The 25560-nt window shown below is 53.8% G+C and overlaps 8 protein-coding genes and 1 non-coding gene across 9 annotated transcripts; 5 read left to right on the top strand and 4 right to left on the bottom strand.

Annotated features, from left to right (window-relative positions):
* Window positions 1–1506: 1506 nt before the first annotated feature.
* On the bottom strand, window positions 1507–7286 carry C8A04DRAFT_11133 (proteasome component ECM29; the record flags this gene model as incomplete). The annotated part of the gene is made up of 3 exons (XM_062776848.1): window positions 1507–6945; window positions 6991–7041; window positions 7119–7286. 3 exons carry the CDS (start codon window positions 7284–7286, stop codon window positions 1507–1509), a joined length of 5658 nt encoding a protein of 1885 aa, XP_062638215.1.
* A 1128-nt stretch (window positions 7287–8414) lies between these two features.
* C8A04DRAFT_36215 (uncharacterized protein) lies at window positions 8415–10128 on the top strand (the record flags this gene model as incomplete). Its single annotated transcript, XM_062783448.1, has 2 exons — window positions 8415–8973; window positions 9047–10128. 2 exons carry the CDS (start codon window positions 8415–8417, stop codon window positions 10126–10128), a joined length of 1641 nt encoding a protein of 546 aa, XP_062638214.1.
* A 1907-nt stretch (window positions 10129–12035) lies between these two features.
* Window positions 12036–14338, top strand: C8A04DRAFT_27339 (kinase-like domain-containing protein; the record flags this gene model as incomplete). Its single annotated transcript, XM_062780260.1, has 4 exons — window positions 12036–12111; window positions 12168–12198; window positions 12257–12573; window positions 12630–14338. 4 exons carry the CDS (start codon window positions 12036–12038, stop codon window positions 14336–14338), a joined length of 2133 nt encoding a protein of 710 aa, XP_062638213.1.
* Window positions 14339–14815: 477 nt separating this feature from the next.
* On the bottom strand, window positions 14816–15917 carry C8A04DRAFT_36213 (uncharacterized protein; the record flags this gene model as incomplete). The annotated part of the gene is made up of 3 exons (XM_062783447.1): window positions 14816–15551; window positions 15655–15808; window positions 15866–15917. 3 exons carry the CDS (start codon window positions 15915–15917, stop codon window positions 14816–14818), a joined length of 942 nt encoding a protein of 313 aa, XP_062638212.1.
* Window positions 15918–16784: 867 nt separating this feature from the next.
* Window positions 16785–18053, top strand: C8A04DRAFT_27337 (uncharacterized protein; the record flags this gene model as incomplete). The annotated part of the gene is made up of 4 exons (XM_062780259.1): window positions 16785–16840; window positions 16900–16956; window positions 17014–17773; window positions 17835–18053. 4 exons carry the CDS (start codon window positions 16785–16787, stop codon window positions 18051–18053), a joined length of 1092 nt encoding a protein of 363 aa, XP_062638211.1.
* Window positions 18054–18395: 342 nt separating this feature from the next.
* On the top strand, window positions 18396–18488 carry C8A04DRAFT_t56. The gene has a single exon. It is a non-coding gene; the product is annotated as a tRNA-Lys (tRNA).
* A 664-nt stretch (window positions 18489–19152) lies between these two features.
* Window positions 19153–20540, top strand: C8A04DRAFT_36212 (uncharacterized protein; the record flags this gene model as incomplete). The annotated part of the gene is made up of 3 exons (XM_062783446.1): window positions 19153–19185; window positions 19337–20397; window positions 20453–20540. 3 exons carry the CDS (start codon window positions 19153–19155, stop codon window positions 20538–20540), a joined length of 1182 nt encoding a protein of 393 aa, XP_062638210.1.
* Window positions 20541–21658: 1118 nt separating this feature from the next.
* On the bottom strand, window positions 21659–23080 carry C8A04DRAFT_11087 (putative poly glycohydrolase; the record flags this gene model as incomplete). Its single annotated transcript, XM_062776830.1, has 1 exon — window positions 21659–23080. The coding sequence occupies one exon, from the start codon at window positions 23078–23080 to the stop codon at window positions 21659–21661; it is 1422 nt and encodes a 473-aa protein (XP_062638209.1).
* Window positions 23081–24060: 980 nt separating this feature from the next.
* C8A04DRAFT_36210 (S-adenosyl-L-methionine-dependent methyltransferase) lies at window positions 24061–24961 on the bottom strand (the record flags this gene model as incomplete). Its single annotated transcript, XM_062783445.1, has 2 exons — window positions 24061–24880; window positions 24939–24961. The coding sequence occupies 2 exons, from the start codon at window positions 24959–24961 to the stop codon at window positions 24061–24063; spliced, it is 843 nt and encodes a 280-aa protein (XP_062638208.1).
* Window positions 24962–25560: the final 599 nt, after the last annotated feature.

Below are 25560 nucleotides of genomic sequence, written 5' to 3'. Positions count from 1 at the left end.
GCCCGCAGATGCCGAGGGCACACATCCATGCTGCTTAAGAAAGCACTCCGAAGGGGGCCGACATATCGCATACTACACATTTCGCACGTAAGCTCAACCCCAAGCCACGCATTTTGCAATTCCACATCATGCAATCTCCGTCCGTGGGTCGCGGCTCCTAGGCCTCAGCAAAGTTTTGTTTGGGGTTGAGAGTAAACAGGGGCGATGGCCAGATAAGCCACCAGCTTCGTTGCCGTGATGTGGCCATGGATGTAATACCACAGTAGGAACCTTCCACAACTAACAGCCGAAACCGTTGGGGTTTATATGGTGAAAACGCGGCCGACAAAGCTGATTGGTCTGGGGCTCACTAACAGATCATTAAACATCCCGAGCATCATCCTTTTCTTGTGTCTGAAACGCGGTCGGCCCGGTGTCGTTGGATTCACATTCACCATGCAGCTTCCCGACTCTTGCCACGTAACCAGGATTGTATGGCGTCCAAAGCAACCCAGCTTGTACATGTAAAGGTGGCCCCAAGGGATGTCCGAATGCGATCTCAACTGCCAGAGGCGAGACGCGAGACACATGACTCTTGTTTGCATAACCCATGCGGCCAAGCGGCGAAATTGGCAAACCTGATTCCTTGCTACTGTCTCTTGATAGGCTCAGAAATATTGAAGGTTCAGGCCCCATGAGGTCTCTCTTCGTCCGGGCTTGAAAGTCCTAACGGGGGTAATGCGTCAAACCCTACGAACCCCTCCGCTCGGGCGTTGTCCGAGTTCGAGATCTAGAAGGCCCTTGAGTCATGGGTCCCCAGTTGTTGTCTATCAAAGCGTTCACAGATTGCTCTCCGGCTCCCCGATACGCGGACGAAGCTCAACGGTCCCAAACTCAAACGAGCGTCAATGTTCTTTGCTAGCGTTATCATCGTTTTGCCAGGTAGCTGAGCACTGAAAAAAACGTTGCAATAATTACCTAATGATAAACCAATGAATCGAAAGTCAAACAACCATAAATGATTAATTACACCTGTTCCGATTTTACACGCCAATGACGGGGAAGGAAGTATACCGCACGGCAACGTAATGATCTCAGTTCCGACCCTCGTTAACTTTTTTTTTAAAACTTTTTTTGGTTAATTCCATCAAGGCTGTCAACACGCCGCCTTGCTTACCCGCATAGGACCACTATATTGTTGAAATACCGTAGGTCCCTTGACAGTAATATGTCTCTTCAAATTCTAGTGTTGCAGCCAGAGACACTTTTACAGGGATAAACCATAAGTCAACTTTGTCTCTTTTCTTTGCCGTTTTTTTTTTTTTTTTTTTTTTTGATACCGTGGTGAACAATATCTGACTTAAATGGGGGGCGAAACTTAGACTTTCAATGAATAAACTTTATCTCAGAAATAAACACGTCTTCGGCTTTACTATGCTACCACCGCCAGTACCAATTACACTGTCCCCTTGTATTAGCCCTATCTAGATACAACCCCGAGCTCTCCCGATTCCATGTCGATGTGAGTTACTTCAGTACCGCCAAACATTCCTTCCACGCCTTTTGCACCTCCAGTGACCTTTCCGCCGTTGCCGCTGTTTCAAACACACCCTTCACTTGTCCCCTCCACCCTGAATCAGTCAAGAGCTCGGCGTGTAGTTTGCCAAGTTGGATTGTAGATAGGGCCGCCTTCGCCCTTGACAAGCGCTGGTCTTCCGTTCCAGTATCGTAAGAACCGAGATCCAGTGTGTTAAGAAACCAGTTGACTATCTCTTGGCTGGAGGCCGGGTTGGTGTTGCCGCTACCAGAGGCACCTGAACCGTCCTTGAGTAATTGTTGGACACAGTTATACCAAAACGTCCGACGGATTATCGCAAACCGGGGTTTGGATAAAGAAGGTGAATGCGTATTGAGTGACTTGCCATTACCCCCGGCAGCAGCTTCGAGGGCCAGGATCACGCGCCGCAGAGTAGCCATTGGATTGCTGTTCATCTGGGATCGGTTGTATCCCTTAGAGATGGCTTCGATGGCGGCCCAGGCCGTCCGCGTCTTGACGTCCAGCCCCCCGGCTCTCCCCTTGCCGCTCTTTGGTTGATCAATATCCATAGCATCTCCGTCTGCCTCCTCCTCTTCCTCTTCAAGAAAGGGCGCTGCGATGTCTGTGATTTCTTCGATCATGTCTAGGTCTTCCCTCGCGGCAGTGACCTTCCATAAACATGTAAACGCATATGGCCGGTACACGTCATTGTTCCTCTTCGCTTCGCGCACGGCGATCTTCTTCAACAGCGCGGCAAACTCCTTATCACCTTCCCACCACCCCTTCGCAGACTTCACAAAACCTGGTAGCGGGCCCAGCAGCTTTTCCTTCCCTTCAAAGGTCTTGAGCGCCAGTGCCTTCTCATACACCGGCCACACGACCTTCAGACCTTCAAGATTCACCCTCCCGGATACATCCCCTGCGTTCACGACCGCCTCAGCAGCCTCGGCCACGGCCAGCGCGCCGGCGTGCCGCAGCGACCATTGTGCTGTTCCCAATGCGCGATCAGAAAGGCTGACAATCTCCTTAAGATATCGCACAGCCGTCAGGCTGGTACTCCCAGCTTGGGAATCCCACACCGCACGGGCAGCAGTACGCGCATACTCGTCTTCATCGCAGCGGGCGAGAAAGGCAAACGGTAGGAGCTGGGTCTCGAGAGCAGCGAAGTGGTCCGGCGAGATCTTAGAAAGAGCTAGGACAGCATCGGCAACCTTCTGTCGGCGAACTTCAGACTCGGAAGCGAGGTAGAGCGAGACTAGGCTATCGGCGAAACGGGTCTGGGCGTCCGGGGTAGGGATGATGCGCAGGAGGTATGCGGCAGCGCGGGCGTAGTTTTGCGATACCTCGTCGTTACGGTCGAGTAGTTGCTTTTCGAGGAGGGCGAGGAAGGTGGGAGAGTAAGGGGCGAACGTGAGGGTGTGGCGCGTTGCGAGCGTAGACAAAACACGAGCGCAGCCGATTTTGGTGGGCATACCGAGGGCGGTCTTGACGGACTCTTGGAGCCGCGGGGCAAAATCCTTCATGACAGTCTCATCCACGCTGCGGAGGCAGTTGTCGATGGCCTCGGCGATGGGACTTCGCGAGACCATGGCGCTGCGAATCTTGTCAATCTTTTCGCGGTTGTCTTCTCCTGCACGTTGGTAGTGATAGTTGATGGCTTCGGGCTCGATGGTGCTTAGCAAGCCCAGAAGATGCGGGATCATGGTTGGAACGTAGGGTTTGAGGGCATCACCGCCGCTCTTGGCAATTTTCATGACGGTGATGGTTGCGAATAGCTTAACATCTTCGACACTGCTTTCGATGCCCTTGTCGGAGAGAAGGAAAGGTAGTGCCTCGTTCATCATCGCTTTTGCCGTGGTCGTTGATCCCGATTCCTCAAGTTGGCGGACTAGAGTTGTAGAAAGGGCGATACATAGGTGCAACGCTGCGTTTCTGACGGTTGCCTTGACGTCGTCGAGGACCTTCAGAGCTGCGGTCCAGATATCCTTGTAGTACTTTTCGTACTTCAGGAACGGCCTTCCAGAGACTAGATCAGAGATGGCGGCACAGCTCGCCTCCCGAACACGCCACTCTTTACCCAGTATACTCTTCAGCAGGTCATTCATGATAGCGTCAAAATGTGTCTCTAGGACTGTTTTCTGGTCCTTTACTAGCGCCTTCCAAATGTCGTTCATGGACCGCTGCACGTTCTGATTGGGGTCGAAACGGTAGCGGTAGAGCTTGGGGTAGAGTTTAGGGTCGACCTCCGACTCGGACAGGATGTTGCTGAGCCCAAAGCGCCCAAAGGCGGACCGAGTGGACCATGTTGCCGCGTTGGTAGCGAGAGACATAAACTTGTACACCAAGCTAGGATCGCCGACTTCGTTCGCGAGGCTGACAATATCCTTGTACGAGGTAACTGACTTGCCCTCGCCAGTGGGGAGAGCGCCGGCGTCAAACAGCTCTGTCTCCTGGTCAACTTTGAGTTGCGGTCCAGACCCAGTGAACGCCGAAACCAAGTCCCTAACTAACTCGCCCTTCAGGTCCGAGTCCCCCTTCTCGTACACCAACGCAAGACCTCTCGAGGCGGTCTCCTGGACAAGTTCATCCCTAGCGCTAAGAAGGCGCATAAACGCCACTTGGCACTCCCGAAGCCTCGATTGAACTTCTTCCAAATGAGAGCAATGTTGGATGACACAAAAGAGCCAAATACCGGAAGCCTTCAGGAGAGATGGTTTGGTAGTCTTGCAGTCCTCTAGCAGCTTCTTCAACGTCGAGGAAAGCCGCGTTCCTCGGCGGGGCACGTGGTATCCAGACTCTTCAGCTTGCACGTTGACCGTCAGGCGGACCACGTCGGCATCCCAGCATGCAACTGCGGCGGCGATAGCCTCACCAACAGCAAAGTGTACCTCGGCTTGCCGGATCTCGTGCAGAGCGTATAACTTGTCAAGGATAACCTTCAGTATGTCGCCTTCTCCATCATGGTTTGAGCCCTCTAGTACCGGTACCGCAATGGCGAGTCGTCCCAGAGCCGTGATCGCTTTCTCGTTGCCTTTCCTTGCTTGGATGACGAGCGGGTCGATGTAGTCTTTCGACAGAAGCGAGAGAAAATCCGGATCACCGCTTCCGGGCGGTTTTGTGGGTTGAACAGATGCAGTCCACAGCTGAGAGTATGCTTCAAAGAGGGATTCCTGGGTAGACAAGGGTTTAGAGGAGAGCGAATCTAGGCTCGGGAATATTCCACTTATATCGAGAATGGAGCTGTCGCCAATGGTCGGGAACGAGTAATAAATGCCCCGGGAAATGAGATGGCTGAGGGCAAGGAACCCCCCTTCGACGGCATTCAGCTCGGATCCCACGGCCGAGCTCAGGCTTTGAGTAAAACTGATGAGTGATTGCTTGTTCGCGGCGACAGACTCCGGTGAGTTCTCAGGATGGGCGGCAAGAATCCCGAACGCTTGGGAACCAAGCACGCGAAGCTCCTTCTTGTTCGACTTGATCAAGGGAAGTAGCTCGCCTGATCGGGAGGCCAAGGGCGCGAGGATGGCTCGCGGTGAGAGAGACGCGAGGTCAACAAAGGATTGGGCACATCGCTCAGCAATCCTCGCATCCTCCATCACCATTCCTTCAAACGCGGCCTGTAGAAGACGGAAAAGATTGTGCTCTTGATGGGTGAACTTGGACAAATACCCCCCTATGTTAAGTCGGCTACCAAGATCGCTTTGCACAAGCGCCCCGAGCCGCCGCTCCCACCCTGGCTCGATCTGGAAGTCCGGAAGTGCCGTGAGAAACAATATCCGCCGACAGTAGTCGACAGCAACAGGGAAGGCTGGGTGTGATAAGACCGGAAAGTTGATAAATACGCCCTTGTCGTCAATATCCATGCCTTGGCCACCTCCAAACATCGAGGCAGCGTTGATCGGCGCTATCGGATCCTTAAAGAACATCTGAACCATCTCTTGCCAGTCAGGAAGGTCCCGCGACTTGTCATCATTGGCGTAGTATGTCCACGGATCGAGTCCTTTTTGTCCCTCTTCCACCACATCGCTTCGCTCATCAGGACGACCGGCAATGGCGAGAACGTCTATCCAGCGGGCGTACACATCGGAAAATTGTAGGCACTGGTTGGCCCACTTCGTGACGGCGTGGCGGGCGCTGCGTACGACGTCTTTGTCCGTGTCCTTGATGGTCATGTATGTCAAGAGAATGGATTGGAGTTGAGTGTTGACGAGAAATTTGTGAGGCGGTTTGAACAAACTGGTGAGGCTTGATAGGGCACCGTCAATGTTGACCACCACGTCCGGGGTGGGATCTTCTGAGAGGGACCGGAACAGCCATCCAGCCAACGACAGCCTCTCGGTGTCCATCATGGACGTTCCTTTGGCGAGAATGCCAATAGTCTCGTACGCCCGAGAACGCAACGCGCCTTCATCGAGTGATTGATGAAGAGGCTTCGGCCACCCCTGGTCTCGCACAAAGTTTTTGAGTAAGTCAATCAGGGGAGTTCCAATCTTGTTGTAGTCGGTTTTGTTAGGCCCAATACGAGCAACCCAGTTGATGAACTCAAACAAGGCCCTGTGGAGCTTATTTCTTTCCAGGCCGGAGGTCTTTCCAAGTCCCGGTTGACCGTCGATCTGCATGGCATCGCTTTCTGCGGGTTGGCTTGTAACGTTCAGGTGGAAAACAGCGAGAATCTCATCCGTGAAGGTGGTAGCTATCTCGGATTTGCTGAGAATGCCAAGTATGCGTATTCGATAGGCGGGGGGGAGGGCTGAGTGTGCTTCGTAAAGTTTGCGTACTAGCAACTTGTCTTCGAGAGAGACGGAAGTTCGCTTTAGGAGGTCATCCCCCACACCCGAGATCCGGTAGTCGGAACTTGAGGCGGCGTAGAGAGCAGGAATGAACCGTTCAAGATCCGTAAAGGCGCCGCTTGCTAGAAAGGCGGTGATCTTGATGCGAGTCTCCGCAAGATTCAAGCCCCCATCGACAGAATTCCAAGTTTCCGGCTTGCCCAGGGTAAGGAAGCTGATATCAGCTTGTGACAGGCCAGGAGACTGGACTGACCCAGTTGCGCTCACTCGCAACAACAACAGCTTCCCGAGCCACTCAGCAACAAAGCCCGCGTCCTCCGGATCTGCCAGCCCCATCACTTCCCGAAAGTTGGTATCTTCTTTGCTCCCCCTTGATGGAACCTTGACCGCTTGAAGCATGCGCAGGAACACGTTGAAGAGTTGGCCGGTGGAATTAGTCGAACCTCTGCTGATCCCGAAAAGAGCCTTCGGGACCAGTGCTCGGTGTTCGTCGGGGTCGAGCTTCCCAACACTATGTTGGATGTAAAGAACATCGAAGTGCTTAATGAGGGTTTGGTCTGTGGCTTTGTATTGATCAAGCAGGGAGCTGACTGGAAGTATAATTCTGGGCAGATTGTTAACACTACGACTCATATCCATCTTACCCAACTCCAAAGTCACTAATAAAACCACGAATTATAAAACATACCCTGGCGCCTTGATGAGTTTGTTGATTGTTTGACATGTTGATATAACCTGGTAGCATATTGCCGTCAGAACACAGCCCAGGTAACATCTACCAACGGTGCGAATAACTGTCAGGAAAGTCACACCTTATTGCGGACTGAGACATGCCCACTACCGGCCTTGAGCAGCAGTGGTGGAAGGTAGACTTTAAGCAAGCCTTGCAACTTCGTCTCGTCGGATGCGGCGGTCAGGATTTTCCATTCCACCTTTTCTATTAGATCCAGCTCCCTCTTTGCATCGGCCGGAGCAGCCATGGCGATGGGCTTGTGTGACCGGGAGACGGGTCACGTCGCTGATGGCGCTGGTGGTGTTTTGGACGGTTGATGAAGGTTGGGTTGTGGGTCCCGGGCGAAGGGTGGATATACCGTATCGTCTTCAAGCGTATCACAGAAACAAACCGCTTTCTCGGTGGAAAGCTGGGATCTTGAAAGCAGGTACACGGACCCGACGTTGCGATGTTAAATACCCGGCCTCATAGGGTCCAAAGAATAGTGATGGCAGCAGCGAGAAGGCGGGATTTGAAGGCTGCCACAACGACGCATCAGCTGGCAGGCAACCTTGGCGAACGCAACCGCTCCCAACACATGGAGGATGCCCGGCCGCAAGCTGGTGACTAAGCGCGCCTCCCGGTTTCAAGCGTAATAAACAAAAAGGATGGTTCACTTGGCGCCCAGAACTGTAGTTTAACGATCGCAACCCTTTCCCATTGTTGTCTACACATGTGGTTAGGGGTTCTTGAGTAGGTACCTACCGGATGAGCTCTGAGCTTGTCGGACTCCTTGACGTTATCTGATCCGGCATGCTCTTTAGCGAAGGGACGCCCTGAAAAGTCCACGGATGCAGTGCTGTGGACCGGTCGACCTGGCCTGGCGGGGTAAAGCGGGGCGATGAGCCGGGCACAGCTGTCGCGGGGTCGGGCCTTAAATGACCCGGATGTGGTTCTTGCGTCACTGGTGGCCGCCTCCAACACAAGCTCCAACGGTCGACATCAGTCTTGCCCATGTTGTCAGACGCACGTTCGACGGTCTTTAAAACCCGGAAAAGCAACTGGGAACTCGGGAAGTCCGCTTCACTTACCACGCCGGATTTCAAGAGCTGCTGCTTCTTTGTTCTCGCACGGCCTACCACCTGGGGTTCCATTCCGCATTCCATTCCTCCCCGCCAACGATTTTTTGGGTCTAAACTTCGACCTTGTTTCGCCTCGACCAACCGCAGGTGATCCACCGGACCGAGCATCCCACCCCTCCTCCGCAACCTCTCAACTACGAACATTCCGATCACGCAACCACAAATCACGAACCTCTCCGGACACTGTCACTTTCTCTCCTCCCCGCACCCCGCAACGCCACAGCCTTTGGTGAAACTCCACTCTACGAGTCAGGATGGCGAGCGACGAGGATATCGAATCATTTATGGGCATCACAGGTGCCGACCGCACAGCCGCTGAGCGCATGCTAGAACTGTGCGGCTCGGATCTGGAACAAGCGATACAGCTTTGGTTCACCGACGAAGACCTGCAGAGGTCGTTGAGCAATGCTGGTCCCTCCACGACCACGACAGCTGCTCCGGCCACGATCCCGGGCCGCCCCAGTCGGCCAAATCGCCCGCAAATCGGTCGAGAAGACGCTCAAGGTGTCATTCACATAGACTCAGATGACGATGTTCCTATGACGGAAGAGGATTTTGGCGAAGACGAGGACGACGAGATACAAAATGTGGCCCGCCAAGCCCAAGAGGATGAGGACGCGGCAATGGCCAAGAGGTTGCAAGAGGAGCTATACTCTGGCGCTAGTGGTGCAGGTCAACATGTTGACGAGGATGGTGTACGAGCGCCTATGGCCCGCACAACCGAGACATTGGTTGGACCGAGTTATGAAGAGGACGATGACGACGGTCATGCCGCTGTACTGGAGCAGATGCGAAGAAGGCAGCAGGCCCGCGGTGAGTCGCAGGCTGCTCAAACCAATCTGCCACCCTTTTTGTCACCACCTGAGGCTAACGTAAAATACTACAGCACGACCGAACAACCCCTTCGCACAATCTGTATGGGAAGAAAACTCCCACGCTGCGCATCCCACGCCAGGCCCTGCCGAACCCAGTCGCGCATCTCGCCTCGCGGACCTCTTCCGTCCCCCGCACGATTTGATGTCGCGTTTCAGCTGGGACGAGGCCCGTGACGAGGGGAAGGAAGAACAAAAATGGATTTTGGTCAACCTCCAGGACATGTCCGATTTTAACTGCCAAGCACTAAACCGCGATATTTGGAAGGATGAGGCGATCAAATCACTCGTCAGGGAGAACTTCATTTTTCTGCAGTACGATAAGAACGACTATGCGGCAGAGCAGTACATCACATTCTACCTACCCAACGAAGGTCACCAAAACCCTAACAACTTTCCACACGTCTCTATCATTGATCCTAGGACAGGCGAGCAAGTGAAGGTTTTTAGTGGAATCCCCTTCCCGAGCGCCCTGGACTTTCACGCGCAACTGGCCGAATTTCTCGACCGGTACAGCTTATCTGCACACAGCAAGAACCCTGTTTCTAAGGCAAAACGACCCGAGCGTGCCGTGAACGTGGACCGTATGACAGAAGAGGAGATGTTGGAGATGGCGTTGCAGAACAGCCTGGATGCCAACGGCGGCTCGAAACACCCGAACATCCAAGACCCGGATGAGCTCACCAAGTCCACGGGTACGTTGCAAGGAGGCCAGGGCAAGGAATCAACAGTGCCAACGGAGTCCGCGCCCCCGGAACCAGAGACCGCAGAAGCGTCTTCAGAGCAGCAGATCTCCGCATTCAGTAGGATACCCTCGGATCAACCCCACATCGAACCGCCTGCAGACCCCAAAACTACGACTAGACTTCAGATTCGGAACCCGCCCGGGCGCATCATCCGACGCTTCCGCCTAGACGAGCCCGTGTCACGTATCTACGAATGGCTCAAAGCTGAGCCCTTGGAAGGCAAGGACGGCGTCGAGTTTGAGCTCAAGTCCATGCCCCCCCAGAGTGACGACTTGATCAATCATTTGGACGAGACAATCCAAGAGGCTGGCTTAGCGAATGCCGTGGTTATGCTTGAGTTTATCGAGTAGGCGAGGCAAGGCGAAAGCCTATATGATTTTGCCCTCCCCGTCTTTCTTTGTGCGTGGGTTGCTTCTGCTTTGGACTTTTTCTCGGCGCGGAATCACTGGGTTCAGTGACTTGGGCGAATGGCTGGTCGGATAGGGCGGACGGCACTAGATGGGCATTTGGGGGGCGGGGGCGGAGATGGATAAGTCACCTGTGAGGTCCTTCCCTAGATCAATAATTCCTTTTCAGACGATTTGCGGACTATTTCATTCCTTCACTATCTCGCTGTAGAAGGGGAAAGTTGTTTGTGGCCTAGACATATTCCGGAGGGGGTTTCCAGCACCACTAGCATTTAGCTCGGTGGGAATACCTGATTTAATTTCTCTCGCCCGGAAGACCAGACAGAGGAGACAGAGGATAAAGTCGTAGCAAGAATCCGAACCCTTTTGCTCCCCATTCGTGATGTTTCCGAGGTACTCATTTTACCACCCCGGCGTTTTATGTTTCGGGAAACCGAGTAGCAGCAATTATGAAACTTGTATTTCTGAATTATCCGGGACGCGCAGCAACATCCAATCCGACGGCGTACTCCGTACGGCTAACTTTAACTAGTTACCACAGCCGCAATCTGAGCTCACCGGAACTTCCCTCCTACCAACGATGTACTTGTCTACGTAGCCAATCGATCGGGCAATCACACGGCTTCGACGGCGGAGGCCGTGACGTCCCATCCAGGTGAAGAAAGCAGAAAACTCCCGGCTTCCTTGCCGCGATGTTGAACTCTTCAATGTTTTGGACCGGAAAATGTTGATGTTCTTCGAAACGGGAGGCGTGGCCCTGGTGCAGGCGGGGGACTTGTGTCGTTTGTTCAAAATTTGCCCTGTCCAATAATTACCTTGATATCCCGCCCAGCGGAAACCGTGACCACCGAATGTAGGGGATATTTCGGCCGGGAATCTCTGCACTGGTCAAGAGTATGCGGTGATCATTTCAAGGCTGGCACAAGCCCATGTCGCCGCCGTGGTACTTTATCTCCAGATTCATCGAGGTAGTCAGTGTACTCCGTATTGGCTCTCGCAAGGCCAGTTCCGGTGCCAGGTGTGCCCGGCGAAAAAACAACGGCCCAGTGTTCACCCGCCAAATTCCATTTTACCCCTGGCGGGTGAGTGGGGAGGGCGGGGAGCATGGTGCCAAGCAGTGGGCTGAAAGCGGGTGGGGCTTAGAAGTAAACAATCTCTTTGGCCGTCGTGTGCTGGGTTTCCTCGACCCCACACTCCCTGTGGCCTGGCCGTCTAGCAACCAAGCACCGGGCCATTGTCAACAACCTTTCTGACTCCGATTCTCCAAGTGACGCCTAGAATGTAACCAAGTAAGACTAAGTTGTTGTTCCATTTTCTGAGGCGGAAGGTTAAAACTGTATTTCTTCAACAGCTGGTGTTATCAAGTGGACGTTTAGATACGAACGACAGCGCTTCAGGCTCCCACCCTAACACCCGTCTTCTTTTTGTCATTGTTAGCTCGGCAGGTCGAGGTATGCGCACACGACGGCCATCTTTTCTAGTCCATGCCTAACACTCACGGTTTCCCAATTCCCGCCTCGAAACTTCGAATGCTCTCTTCCCCAATGCTGATTTTTGCCTCCTCTCCATGTGCAGTTCTTTAGCTAACTTCACTGATCACAAAGCTCCCCTTTGCGTCAACACGTACGGTCGACCATTGTTCCCCTCCATCTCCACACACCTCATGAACAGGGACGATCCCCCTGCCGAATAGCTGCCGCTTCTCGAAACTGCCTCGACTGCTTCTTTCCACTCGACCATTGGCTACTCTTCTCCTCACCTCCAAGCCGCACCGCTTCCACAAACATCCCACATACGATTGATACTCCCTGCAATTTCGGGGTACCTCAGCCCGCGAGGAGCTGCAGCCCATGGCGGACCGCGAGTATGAGGACACCGAGGGTTCAATGGACCCCGAAGCACTATACACAAAGGAATATTGCATTGGTGAGCCAGAAGCCGGACCAGCGGCGCGGGATCACAACGGCTAACAGGTTCAACAGGCGGGGGAAGTTTCGGCAAGGTTTACAAAGGGTAACCGCCTCCGTTAACACCCCTCCTCCTTAAGATCAAGATGTTGATATAACAGCAGGGTGGACAAACGGACTGGCCAGTCCGTAGCCATCAAGGTCATCGATATTGAGAGTGCCGAGGACGAGGTCGAGGACATTATCCAGGAAATCGCCATTTTGTCCGAGCTGCAGTCGCCTTATGTTACCAAATACTACGGTTCCTACGCCAAAGGCGCAGAGCTATGGATCGTCATGGAGTTTTGCTCGGGAGGGAGCTGCGCTGATCTCATGAAACCGGGTTTGATTGGGGAAGATTACATTGCCATCATCGTGCGCGAGCTGCTGCTGGGCTTGGAATACCTCCACGCTGATAAAAAACTTCATCGTGACATCAAGGGTAGCAAAAGGCTCAACACATACAAGGCTCAATAATCTGGCGCTAACGTCTCATAGCGGCAAATATCCTCCTCTCCTCCAATGGCCAAGTCAAGCTTGCCGATTTCGGTGTCTCTGGTCAGCTCTCTGCGACAATGACGAAAAAGAACACCTTTGTTGGAACGCCATTCTGGATGGCACCCGAGGTGATCAAACAGAGCGGTTATGACCACAAGGCGGACATTTGGTCACTGGGCATTACCGCGTTGGAGCTTGCCAATGGTGAACCTCCATATGCTGACATCCACCCGATGAAGGTGCTTTTCTTGATTCCCAAGAACGCCCCGCCGCGGCTAGAAGGCAACTTCACCAAACCCTTCAAGGAGTTCATTGAGCTCTGCTTACAGCGCGACCCCAAGGAGCGGCCGTCGGCTAAGGAGATGCTCAAACATCCCTTCGTTCGCCGGGCCAAGAAGACAAGTTATTTGACGGAACTAATTGAGCGGTACAGCCGGTGGGCGGTCACCCATAAGCAGGATGACGAAGACCTTGACGGCGACACCGGCGATCAGATTGAGAACCGAGGCCCCGTAAACGAGGATATGTGGGATTTTGGGACCGTACGTTTGGTCAACGAACGCGGCAACATGGTGCACCGGCCCGGGTTACTCAACCCCATGGGCGACTCCGCAACTAACGCGAGACCTGCGCGAACATTTGACGCCCCCGACGGCTACGACGATAGGCAACGAGAGACGAGCCCGAATAAGTTTACCTTGGAAAGGGATACCTTGAAGGGGACCACTAGTGGAGGTACATCGCGACAGTCATCCCCCCAAAGGAAGCCAGTCGGTGCGGCGGTTATCCCGCCCATATCGCCTGCAAAGGTCCCGCTGCCTCCCTCCCCCCAGAAGCCCGCCACAGGTCCTGAGACCCCTCGGGTGTCCTTTTCATCGAAACCAGTACCTCCGATCCCATCACCAAACTCCCCAGATTATGATCTTGTGCTTCAGGAGCAACTGCAACGGGAGATGAGCGTTATGAACCTCGGCTCCGCAATACAACACCAGAGCCCTTCTCTCCACTCCACTGCATCGTCGGCACGGCCCAGCCCTATGAAGCTTCCAGAAATTCCCCCGTTCCGAGGGCCCTCACAGCAATATCAACAGTCACCAATTCAACGGAACTCGCCTTACCCCCAACCTCTTCAGACCAAAAACACCGCCCAGCCCCCAATTTATCAATTCCACGCGGCGCAACAACCACCACCGGGCTTCGGCCCCCATCCCTATGCTAACCAGCCAAATTTCCAGCCGCAGCCGCAGAAGCCGTCCTACTCGAGCCAGAACATCCAACCCCTGATTTCTAAAGAACTCCCTCGTCCTGCAGGCCATCTAGATAGCAGTTCTGGGGCACCGCTCTCCTTCCCAATCCCGGCGCCGTCTAATCCCAATGGGGAGCTGGATGCCTTAAACGACGTCATCTTTCCCGCTCTCGAGGAGGCCCTCAAGCGACGACAAATCAGCTTGCAACAGGCATATCGGCCCGAGCAGGCCCCCGGGTCGCCTCCATTGCCGGTCACGCCAAAGCAGCAGCGGGCCGAGGCGGCCCATGATAAGGTTCGCAAGTTGGTGTATAAGCTTGCTCATGTGTGCAAGGAAATCGATCATTTTGACAAAGCGGAACCCGTGGGAATGGGGAAAGAAGTTGGCACGTTCTTAGAGGGGCTTTTGGAGGAAATCCTGGTGAGAGTCGAACCTTTAGATGAAGAAGATGGCATGGCATGAGTTCTTGATCACGAGGCTCGGGGTACTAGGAAACTCCAGGTCGATCTATCAGGCGGCCGAAGATGTACGACTAACCACGATTATGATTCATGGACGGGAGGCCCTACAAGGAAGCAATAGGCAGATAGTTGTGGACGGTGCTGTTGATACCATGGGATTAAGGGGGAGTCGGATGGATTGGCTGTGGTCGAGATGGCGTCACACACTTTTGCGTCGTTCGTTTTCGTTCTTTGTAAATCCGGGTTCAACGATATGGATGCCGAAAAGCATTCATGCCCCTTGTTTCTTGATATACGTCGATCTCACGCAATGTGCTCCCTGTCCGCCCGGGTTTAATCGCCACGATCCGGTACTTGCTCACTTCTCCCACACTCCTTACAATACAAGTCAGAACACCAAACCAAAGGCTTATTACGTTTCTTCCCCGGACGCCTACTAGGTTTACATCCATTTAGCAATTCAGCCGAGGGCCCCCGCTTACAACAAATCCATCAGCTTGCTCGCGATCTGGTCAATATTGGACCCGAAATACTCCGGTGTGGTTTGCAGGTACAACACCCCGTCCTCGATCTCGCACTCATTGTACGTCTCCTTCTTGAGCTTCTCCACCACCCGGAACGCATACTCGTTGGTGCTGACAGCCTCCAGAACGCCCTCGCGGATCATCTCATCTTCGCCCGTCTTGATATACTTGAGCTGGTACGCCAATGCGTCAAAGTACGCCCGCGTAAAATCGGGCAGGACACGCTGCCAGTCGTCACGCAGCGAAGACGACGAAGAGGCGGAGAGAGCGGCGAAGTTCGCCTCAAAGTTGGGGGTGAGGGTGACTGCCTCGACGGGCTTATCGAGAAGTGTGGCGATTTGCTCGCGGATGGCGACGATCTGTGTGTCGTAGTCGTTGTGGATGCCCATGCGCACTAGGTAGGACAAAGGCACACCGCTGGGGCTCGGTGCCGCGTTGAGGGCCTTGGTCAGTGTGCTCTCCTCGCAGCAGGAGTCGATGTTGCTGCCGAGATTCTTCTCGGTGAAAAGCAGGCTCAGGCGGCCGGCATCGTCGACGTCACAGCCGGCGTAGGAGAAGCGGGCGGGCTGCTCGGTCTCGACGTCAAGGGTTAGGACGTGGGCGTGGCAGATGGTGTTGACCTCGTTCTTGAAAGCGTCGCCGCCCTTGCCAGCTTGGTACTTGAGTGTGTAGATGGCGCCTTCGATGTAGCTAGTTTTGGCAAAGCCGCGTGTTAGTCTGCTGTCTGCGGCACACATGCCATGGAAGAAGGGATATAAGAAGCGGTCGGGACGAATTTTGGGGTGCATCGTACGCTTTGATACAGCTACCAAGCGACTCCTTGGCGTAGCCGTCATTGTGGTAGGGCCAGATGGCGAGAGGGTTCAGTTCAATGGTCCAGGGAGCGCCAAGGACATCCGAGAGCTGCGCCTCGAGGTCGGCTTTGTTGTTCTCCCACTCGTCACGGACTATAGACTTGTCAGAACCTGTACCGCAAAAGAAGATGGTGAGTTAGGAGACATTACCATTCTTCCGGAGCGCGAGGGGAAGCTTTTCGGCGGGAGGGAGACGGGCCATGATGTAGAAGTATGAGGATCAAAGGACAATTGGAGAGAGCGAATGAGTTGTTAAGAGCCTTGGAAGTGTGTTGATGGGATTATTGAGTGAGATGAGAATGGTCCCAAGGTCAACGAGCACCTCCTTTATAGCTGAACTTTCCTCTCGCTTCATCGTCAACAGGACACTGACTCGCCCCTTATTGTTCCCCGCCTCCAACCCAACCCCGCGAGAATGTAGGGCTGAGCTCCCCCCTGTTCAGTGTTGAGGGGGTCTGAGGCTCTTCCGTAGAGAAACGGCCTCCGGGTGGAACAAGTGGTGGCCGCAGCATCCCGGAAACCGCCCGGCGCTTGTCCAGATAGGAAAACTTAAGCGGACACCAGGATGTGAAGCGCAAACTAGCCAAACCTTCTCGCCGCCACGACAGGGTGCTCAGTCCCCTGTCTCAATTCGACTTCAAACTTCCTCCTGTCCAGAGTAGACATCTTTTGAGTGAATAGTTCAGGGCTATTATCGGCAAATCGAGTTAAATAGATTGTATTCGTTTATCCATCATATCTTAGGGGATGTAAGGGTGCTGGTGCAATCCTGAGGTCCTCTTCTTTGTAAAGTTACGTCGTGCAGCAAAAGGCACATGGGGCCACCAATATCGCAACCCACGTTCCAATTGACTTTCATGCAGTGTAGAGAAACAAGAAAAACACCATCGCCTGGGGCTGAAGTTCCAAAGGCAGTCTCGAGACAAGAATGCCTCCTTCAATGCTAGCGCGGTTTGCCTTGCGAGCTGCCTGTCCCTGCCAAGAGAGGGCCCCGCCTTCAGCTTCAGCCCCCTTTTCGTTCCCACCCCCAATGCCCGAGCAACAACAATCACATTGCCGCCTCCCGAAGATGGAAGTCAAGATCTGTATTTCAGAAGGGGAGAAGCCGCGTGCTTGTGATGTCCTGTGAGCTGACATTGTTCTTGAATCCTTGAGCTATCCCGACAGAACCCGATCTTCCTCAGGCACCCCACCACTCTCAACATCGAACGTGGCATCAAGTGCTTCGGCATGACGTCCCTGTATGTTTTAACCCCACCATATCCTCTTCCTTTTTAACGGCTAACCCTCAAGCCCAGACCTCTCAAAATCCGAGTCGGGGTCCGGGAGCATTGGACTAAGGAAGACGGTCCACTCCAGACAACTCTGCGTGACCTGCAAGCGTTGCTAGGCCACAAGGTCGTGGTCGAACCGGAATGGCCACTGCTGGCGGATAAACTGGACGCTTTTTACACAGACAAGACTACCTTAGTCGTTGTCGTGGCTGGCTGCATTCAGACTTGGGCAAGATGCATGTTCGAGTTACTGGAAGACCCGGTGAACGAGGACTGGACTGAGAAAGTACTTGAGAAGGTGCCCGTTCGAATGGACGTCTTTGTCGAGGTGTCGGCCACGGACAACGCAACGACCACGTGGTCGGAACATCGTGGCGGATTTATCGTGGAATTGCCAAATAAGCTGGTATCTCTGCCTGCTGAACTCTTTCCCGTCTTCCAAGGCCAGCTTCTAGAATGCTTCGATCCCGTTACGAAGTTGCAGTTACCAGAGAGGGGGGCCACGGCAGCGGCTGGTGACGATTGGGAGGGTGTCGAAGTCGATACCGCGACGGGCAGGCCCAAAGTGGTCGAGTCGACGACAAAAAGTTCGGCGGCCGAGTTCATGCCAGACGCTGCCTCGCTTCCACGGCCAAATGAACTCTTCCTCCGACCCCCATACCACCTTACGCTGCTCCCCGGCCACCAGCAGATCGAGCTTCATGGCAGCCATAGCCCGACGTTAGAGTTCATCGCTACGTACCTGAAGCGATGGTCCCGGGTTAACCACACCGACACCAGAAAAGTGAGTCCAGCCAGGCTCGATTTCTCCTCCCTAAACCCATAACTGACAGCGGGCCCCCTAGCCCGCCGGCGTCCAGGTCACCCTCCACCAGTCCTCCTTCGGCCAGGGTGGGATGTTCGACCGGTTAACGCTGAGTACCGAACACAACAGATACACCAATGAATTTGTGGTGACATCGCCCCTAATCGTGTCCCTCATTGAAGGTGTGCTGGGGTACCGGTTGGTTTCTGCTCATGAAGGCTGGAATTTCCAGAGAGATGTCGAGTTTAAGAAGTTATGAAAAGAGATTGTGGGAAATATCAGAATGCTATTACCCAAGAATTGGCTACGCTGAGATGGTGGCCCCATATCACGATCCCTTGAGATGGTGGTCTTGCGAGTGCTGGTTGTTGTGCGAACTACCTACGGTGCTGCAGACTCATAAGCGGATGATTCCACACAGACTTCGTACCTCGCCCCTGGGACATAAGTTTCTCGTCTCCAGAATTTCCGTAAACCAAACATGGCCTCGGGGCTGAAAGCAAAACCTACCAGAACAAAGCCCCTGAGGAAGTTGTGCGTTGGGGTGGGGCACCCTTATACCCTCACCTGGGCCTTTAAACCCTCACAAATCACCTAGCCTGCCCGGCTAGCTCAATCGGTAGAGCGTGAGACTCTTACTTCCCAAGTAAAATCTCCAATCTCAAGGTTGTGGGTTCGACCCCCACGTCGGGCTCAATTCCCGGCAGCGATTGCCTCTCTTTTTCTCTTTTTTCTCTGTTTCGTGTTGAAGTTTTTTTGTGGGTCCGGTCAAACGTCCCGGGTCTGCATGCGGAACTGGAGCCGCATCTTTTTCACCGAAGCTTCGATTGTGGGGCACAGCGTTCACCTTGGACCAGAGATCTCGAGAAAGAGATGGTAGAACAGGAAGCGATTTCCGCTGGAAGACAATAATATCCCGTATTTATGATTTTGTTCCTTTTTTATTAGAGAAAAAATAAAATAGGGCTTTTGCAGTAATGTTTATCAAGAGACTATTTGCGGTTTGCGGCATTCCTCCAGGTGAAGTTATATTTTGCCCAAAATCCTCCTTCCGCCTTGGCAACAGCCGTCGTTTTCCGTGCGGCCGAGGCGCTGCAGACGTCACAGGAATGGGCAGATGCGCTAGGCCTTTAATGGCTTAGCGCACGCAGGCTTCTCTCAAAGACGACCCACTTGCCCGGGAAGATGGAGACCGAAAAGAGCTGGGCCGACCAACAAGGCAGGCGCAGAGGCACTGGCACATTGTTTTGCGTTTTGCGGCATTTGCCCTGCGACAAACCTCTCTCACCACGCTTCTCTCAGGTCGACCGTTTCGTGGAGTTCCCCTAATTCTCCTCTCCTCCGCCCAATTGTCCAACATGCTATCCCGCAACTCTGCCCGCGCTGCCCAGGTATGTTGTGTGCCATGTGCTCCCCCTTGCGGCCGACCAACCCCCCACGAGAGTGGCCGGGATCCCCGCGATCGCCAAACCGCGGCCAACGCTAAAAGCCAACATGGAAGCAATAAACAACCAGACTTTCTGACCAGCGTCTCCTTCACAGCGCGTGCTCTGGGCCGCCGCCCAGCCCCAAAAGCGTCTCAATGTTGCCCGCACCTTCGCCAGTGTGAGCGACGCCCCTTCTCAAACCGTCCAGTCCGACATCTTCAAGCCCACGAAATACGGCGGCAAGTACACCGTCAGCCTTATCCCCGGTGACGGTATTGGTGCCGAGGTTGCCGAGAGCGTCAAGACCATTTTCAAGGCCGACAACGTGCCCATTACATGGGAGCAGATCGAAGTGTCTGGTCTGCAAGATGCGACTCCCACCGGTCGCACCGAGGAGAAGTTCCAGGAAGCCGTTGCTTCGCTCAGGAGGAACAAGCTCGGCCTGAAGGGTATCCTGCACACTCCGATCACCCGGTCCGGTCACCAAAGTTTCAACGTGGCGCTTCGCCAGGAACTCGATATTTATGCTTCCGTGTCCTTGATCAAGAACATCCCCGGCCTCAAGACTCGCCACGACAACATCGACCTATGCATCATCCGTGAGAACACTGAGGGCGAGTACAGCGGTCTTGAACACCAGAGCGTGCCAGGTGTCGTCGAGTCGCTCAAGATCATCACCCGTGCCAAGTCGGAGCGTATCGCCAAGTTCGCCTTTAGCTTCGCCCTGGCGAACAACCGCAAGAAGGTCACTTGCATCCACAAGGCCAACATCATGAAGCTTGCCGACGGTCTCTTCCGTGGGACCTTCAACCGTCTCGCCAAGGACTACCCCCAACTCGAGTGCAACGATATGATTGTCGACAACGCCTCCATGCAGTGCGTCGGCCGTCCCCAACAGTTCGATGTCATGGTTATGCCCAACCTTTATGGTGGTATTCTTTCCAACATCGCCGCCGCCCTGGTTGGCGGTCCAGGTGTCGTTCCCGGCTGCAACATGGGCCGTGATGTCGCCGTCTTCGAGCCCGGCTGCCGCCACGTCGGTCTTGACATCAAGGGCAAGGACCAGGCTAACCCCACTGCCCTCCTTCTCAGCGGCACGATGCTGCTCCGCCACCTTGGCCTCGATGACCACGCCAACCGTATCTCCAACGCCGTTTACGATGTGATTGCCCAGGGGTATGTTTCGATTCTATCATGCACCTACATTTGTCCTAGCTAACCGATTTCACAGCAACGTCCGCACCCCTGACATGGGCGGCCAGGCCACCAACCAGGAGTTTACGCGTGCCATCCTCAGCTCTATGGAGAAGTCCCTATAAAGCAAATCCAACTAGCTTTAATGAACACAATTCACTCGGCAAGAGTGCACATACCGAATCCCGTGACAGCTCCAAGCCCGGGCCACGAATCAACCCACCACGAACTGAGGACTGGAGGAGTTAGATCCGCGGTCGAGGAATCCAGTGGGGACACGGGGCGGACGAGCGGCGGGCAACCAGTACCATTCTGCGTAGACTGGATAGGAGGTGGTGGAGAGGGGAAAGGAAGACATGCTATGGACCCATGTACTCTACGTGTATATGAGAGCGGCGGCCGGAACGCGACACACTTTTACTACCTTTTTTCTGAACATTTTCAAGGCGATGGGGTGTTCTTACCATGATGTATTTTTGTGACAATGAGTTCCTGGAAAGTGATGCAAGCCTACCATTTATTTCCCCAATTTGATTCGACGAGTAGCTAATTCTCCCCAACATTGCACTTCTCCAATTCTTCCCCTCAAATGTAAATCCATTCCATGAGAACAGATTCGTCCAGAAGTGTCGTGCACAGCACACAACGTCCTAGCCCCACTGATCACCCCTTCGAGCTTTTCGGCCCTTCCCGACAAAATTTGACAAGTCCAGATGTTGAAGACCCCCGCCAAGCGCAACGCGGTGGATACCGGGAGTTGAAAACCGAGCACCGAGACGGAGAACCGCCGGAGGTATCGGTGGGGTGTGGGGTTGAGACAAAGGCCCCGGTTCGGTGTCTCGGTGTCGAACTTTGCCAAGAACCGAGGGGTCCAAAAGACAAACAGGGGTGAGGTTTGGTGCGGAAAGCGGCGCGCAGTGTCTGAGATTTGGCGATTCAAAGTTGGGCTGAATGCACGAGTCCTCAACTTGCACGACAAAGGGACTCAAGTACCTCCTCCGTACATAGGTTTGTCGGGGAAGCCATGTCCTAAGAAACATGAGATTGTTTTCGGTATGTATGGTGAGCGCGAGCGCTTCCCGAGGGGCGACGGCCATCGAAACATGTCAGGTTGAAGGAAGGCATCAAGTTACCATTGAACCCTATAGGCTAGATGCTATACCAATTGGTGTAATATCTTACAAAATAGAGGCGGAGGATCTCATTAGTGGTCTGATCGTCCTCTCCAAATTTGATGGAGTTTTTACCTAGCATCCCTCACGACGTTCTCCGCCGCGACTCGGAACCAAGAGGAAGTTTGGTAGCGAACCAAGTCGCCCGGCGCGCCGTCGAGCAAACGGACGATATCTTTTGCGACCCAGGAAGGTTGGGCCTTGATGGATGATAAGAGATCCTGCAGCTCTTCGGCGACGGACTGGCTAAGTTTGTCACAAACCACAACGAGCCTTTTCCCTGCAAGCGAGGCTGCATACCAGAGGATGAGAGCCTTAACAACAGGATCCCCACCGAATGCTCCGCAGCCCCAGAAGCCAGTGCGCACCTCTGTGAACCCTTCCGAGCAGAACGCCGTGTATGCCTTTCGAATCTCCCGATCAACGTTGCCGGGCCGGAGATCGGGCAGAATCCATGGCCCCTCGTCAGAACCCTCCTCGACCAAGTCGAGTTCCAACGCATCCATGAACAACATCCTCCTCTCTCTCCACCTCGTCACTGCGCAGTCAGATGTTCTCATCGGCTCTAGCCTGATATTCCTCCGCTGGCCGATCACGTTGACCATGCCCATAGCACCCTGAACGACCAAGACCTGATCATCCTCCAAAGGCGGCGTGACCAACACAACCGGGCACGCCTCAGGCGACGTACCGACATGAACCTCCTCCTGCGTCGCCGACTGCCCAAATCCAACGTACCGATTTGCCGACACTACCGCCGCGCCTCCAGGGAGGCCCAAACTCCCCGGCAGGACATCATACTCTTCCACGACTTCCACCTGCACCTCCCCAAGCTGACACGCCTCCCCGTCCGGAAGAGCGCTCTCCCTTCCCAGCGACCGCAGAGAGTAAACCACACCCCACTCATCCTCCCCCCCGTCCAACTTTGGAATCACCTCCTCAAAATAGGTTATCGCCGCCTTCAGATAAGCCCTCGTTGCACTCTCCTGCCGCTGACCCTCTTGAGAATACCAAATCCCAAAGTCGTGTGTCCCGTCCGTTCTCCACTCCGGCGCACGCATTGTGCGCAAGAATTGATGCACAACTAAACATGCCGCTTGTTTACGAGAAAGGCGTAATTCGGTGCTAGACCGTCCGAGGACGGGGATATATCCCATGGGAAAGAGTGCAGGCATAGCTAGTGCTATGGCCGCTATTTGGGGCCATGTTCTCGTATAAAAGTTGGGGAATTCGGAGATGGCGTCGCGGAGGAGATTATGATCTGTTGCAGGTGACGTGGAGCCAGTGAGGGTGAAGGAAATTGTTTCGAGGAGGGAAATGAGTGGGGAGGAGGAACGTATCAGATTAGAGGGACCAAGAAGAGACTCAAAGATGGGCCAAAAGGGGACGTTTCCGGCGCTGTCTTCGGGAGGAGATGGGCAAGGGTAGAGGCTGAAGCGGTCGAGGCAGGTGTAGTTGGGGGAAGTGGGAAGGATGTAGAATTCGAGGGGCATTGTAGGAGTCTGATATGAGTGGTGATTGAGGGCAGTATCTTTTAGAATAGTGAGGTGAAGTTTCTACTCATGGGACGTTGGTTGGTATTAGGTAATGAGGGTTAACTATTTATTTGGCGTTGAGAGCGGTTCAAGTATAATGTGAAGATGATATTGCCGACATGACTCATTTGGCTGTGTGTTATCTCGGGAGCTCAGACTAGGTGGTTGTCGGCGGTCACCCCGGCGAGCCCAGTTTGGTGTCTTAGTGTTGATTGTTTGACAAGGAGCAAGAGTCCAAGGAGTGGCAGGGGTGCGGAAAGCGGCGCGGGGTGTCTGAGATTTGGTGATTTAAAGTTGACAACGACGTAAATTCACGAGTTTTGGGCTTGCACGGCAACGAGACTCAAGCACATGGATTGTCGGGGAGGAGGCATGTTATAAGAAGCATGAAATTATTTGTAGTACACTGAATGCGAGCGAACGTGTGGGAGTCTTCAACGCAATAAAATAATTATAATATACTAAATAACTTGGTACTCCACAAATATTTATATTTAACCACACTGTATCAGATCTTGGAATATATTCATTTTCCTCGCCACAACCACTTAGGTAAGATGAAGGTGTATTTTTTATGTTAGAGAATTCTAATGTTGTTTCGGGGAAGCTCACATTCTAGTCGAAAATAAAAGCAACTTTGGGTACCGGCAACAATGCGGGCAGTATTTACTAGCAAACCTTGCTCTCTTGTCTTGCTGCGTTGCCAGAACCACGGCCCCGCGGCTCACGGAAATGCACACTCATCATGGAGAGACCTCATAGGGACGCAAAATGACCCTTAAAAGAAATGGGTATCAAATTTGACGAATAATTGTGAAACATGGTAAACAGTGGAGGTACTTTTATCCTCAGAACCAAACGCCGCCCTTGATGCAACCCCGGACTCCTAACAAGACAACCAACCATGGAACAAGAAACATGAGGCACATAGCGAAACATCAAAACTGAATACGCCGCTTCCGCCCCGTGTACTTGGAGGTCGACTTGACGATCTTGCCCTTCCGTTCCATCTGCTCCTTTTTCTTGATGATCCAAGCTTTGCTGCCCTTCTTGATGTCGCCCCTGCCGGTTTTGCCTTTCTTGCGATGGTCCATCACATCCACGTTATCCATGCCGTCGACCACACCGGTAATGTCGCCACCCTTGCCAGCCATCGCGCTGCTCCCAACGGTGAGGACAAGGTAAACCTTGACATTCTTCGTCTCCGGGTCGTCCTCTAACAAGCCGGCGCCAAAACCGGCCTTCACGGCGGCAGAAGTGATCATCTGCTTCTGGACGTCGTTCTTTGGGTAGAACTGGCACACAGCCATGCCACCACGTTTAAGCGACGCATAGAGCCCGTTGAAGAAGCGCGAGAGTCGACCGGCCGGTGAGGTTTCGCTGTTCTCAGCGTTGCACAACCACTGGATGGCGCTAATACTGATGGCAGCGTCGAACGCGCCGGCGCGGAACGGCACGCCCTGTCCAATGTCTGCCAAGAGAAGGTCCCCTTCTACGTCCCGCTGGAGCGCCACGTCCAGCATTGATGCGCTCACGTCCATGCCCACCCACACATGTGGCCCACCCTCCTCCTCGGGAATCGACGAGAGGATTTCTCCCGACAGACCACTGCCACAGCCGATGTCGAGGATCAGACTCGGCGTTTTGAGGTCGAGAAGCTCGAGTGCCCGCTGGGTCATGGAAGCTTGAATATTTTGGATACGGGAATTTGTCGTGTACTTCCGAGCTTCGACATCGTCGTAGTGGACATCGGCCGCGCTGTTGAGGGGTTGGTTAGTTAGGAAGCGCGAGAGAACATGTGAGGGGCGGAACAAACAGGGTATCCTCGGGGCGCGACATGCTGCGAGTTGACAGTCACCGGTCGAAGCAATTATTATGTAGAGTGAATATCAGGGGGTTATGACTCCTCAATTCGACACCTGCGCAAACCTCTCGGTTGAGCCACTTCAAACTCGGCGGTCGACGATCGAAGCGGTGGTGGGGTAAAATTATTGGTGGCAGTGGGCCAGATACTTCGTAGAGGCAGCGTAAAGGTGAAAAGCAAACGAGGTTGGTGCACGTCAAGAGCCTGCGCGGATTAGAAACGGCGGACAGCTATCCGTAAACTCTGCGGATTAAGATGGGGACAAAAACGACTTGCAACTTCTCGTGCTTGCGAACGGCAGGTTCCTGATAGCTGGAATTTTGTGGGTGTCTTTTGCGATAAGCCTTATCTAACCCTAACCCGCTAAGTAAACTCATTTGCCGGGGATCAACGATCTGCCGCGTCCGGCGCATCTTCCCGCTGTGGACACGCTTTCAGGGGCACGTCATGCACGGAGCTCAAGCAGCTCGCAGCTCTTCCAGGTCCCCTGAATGCGACACCAATTGGCCACGCAACCAGCTCATTGTTTCTTCCAAACGAGCTTGTCAAGTACCTCTCTTCCTTCCCGGCGAAC

This window comes from Dichotomopilus funicola (assembly GCF_033296635.1).
Source record: "Dichotomopilus funicola strain CBS 141.50 unplaced genomic scaffold C8A04scaffold_20, whole genome shotgun sequence".
NCBI lineage: Eukaryota > Fungi > Ascomycota > Sordariomycetes > Sordariales > Chaetomiaceae > Dichotomopilus > Dichotomopilus funicola.
Note: the sequence above shows the minus strand (reverse complement) of the source record. Positions and strands in the feature narration are given on the sequence as shown.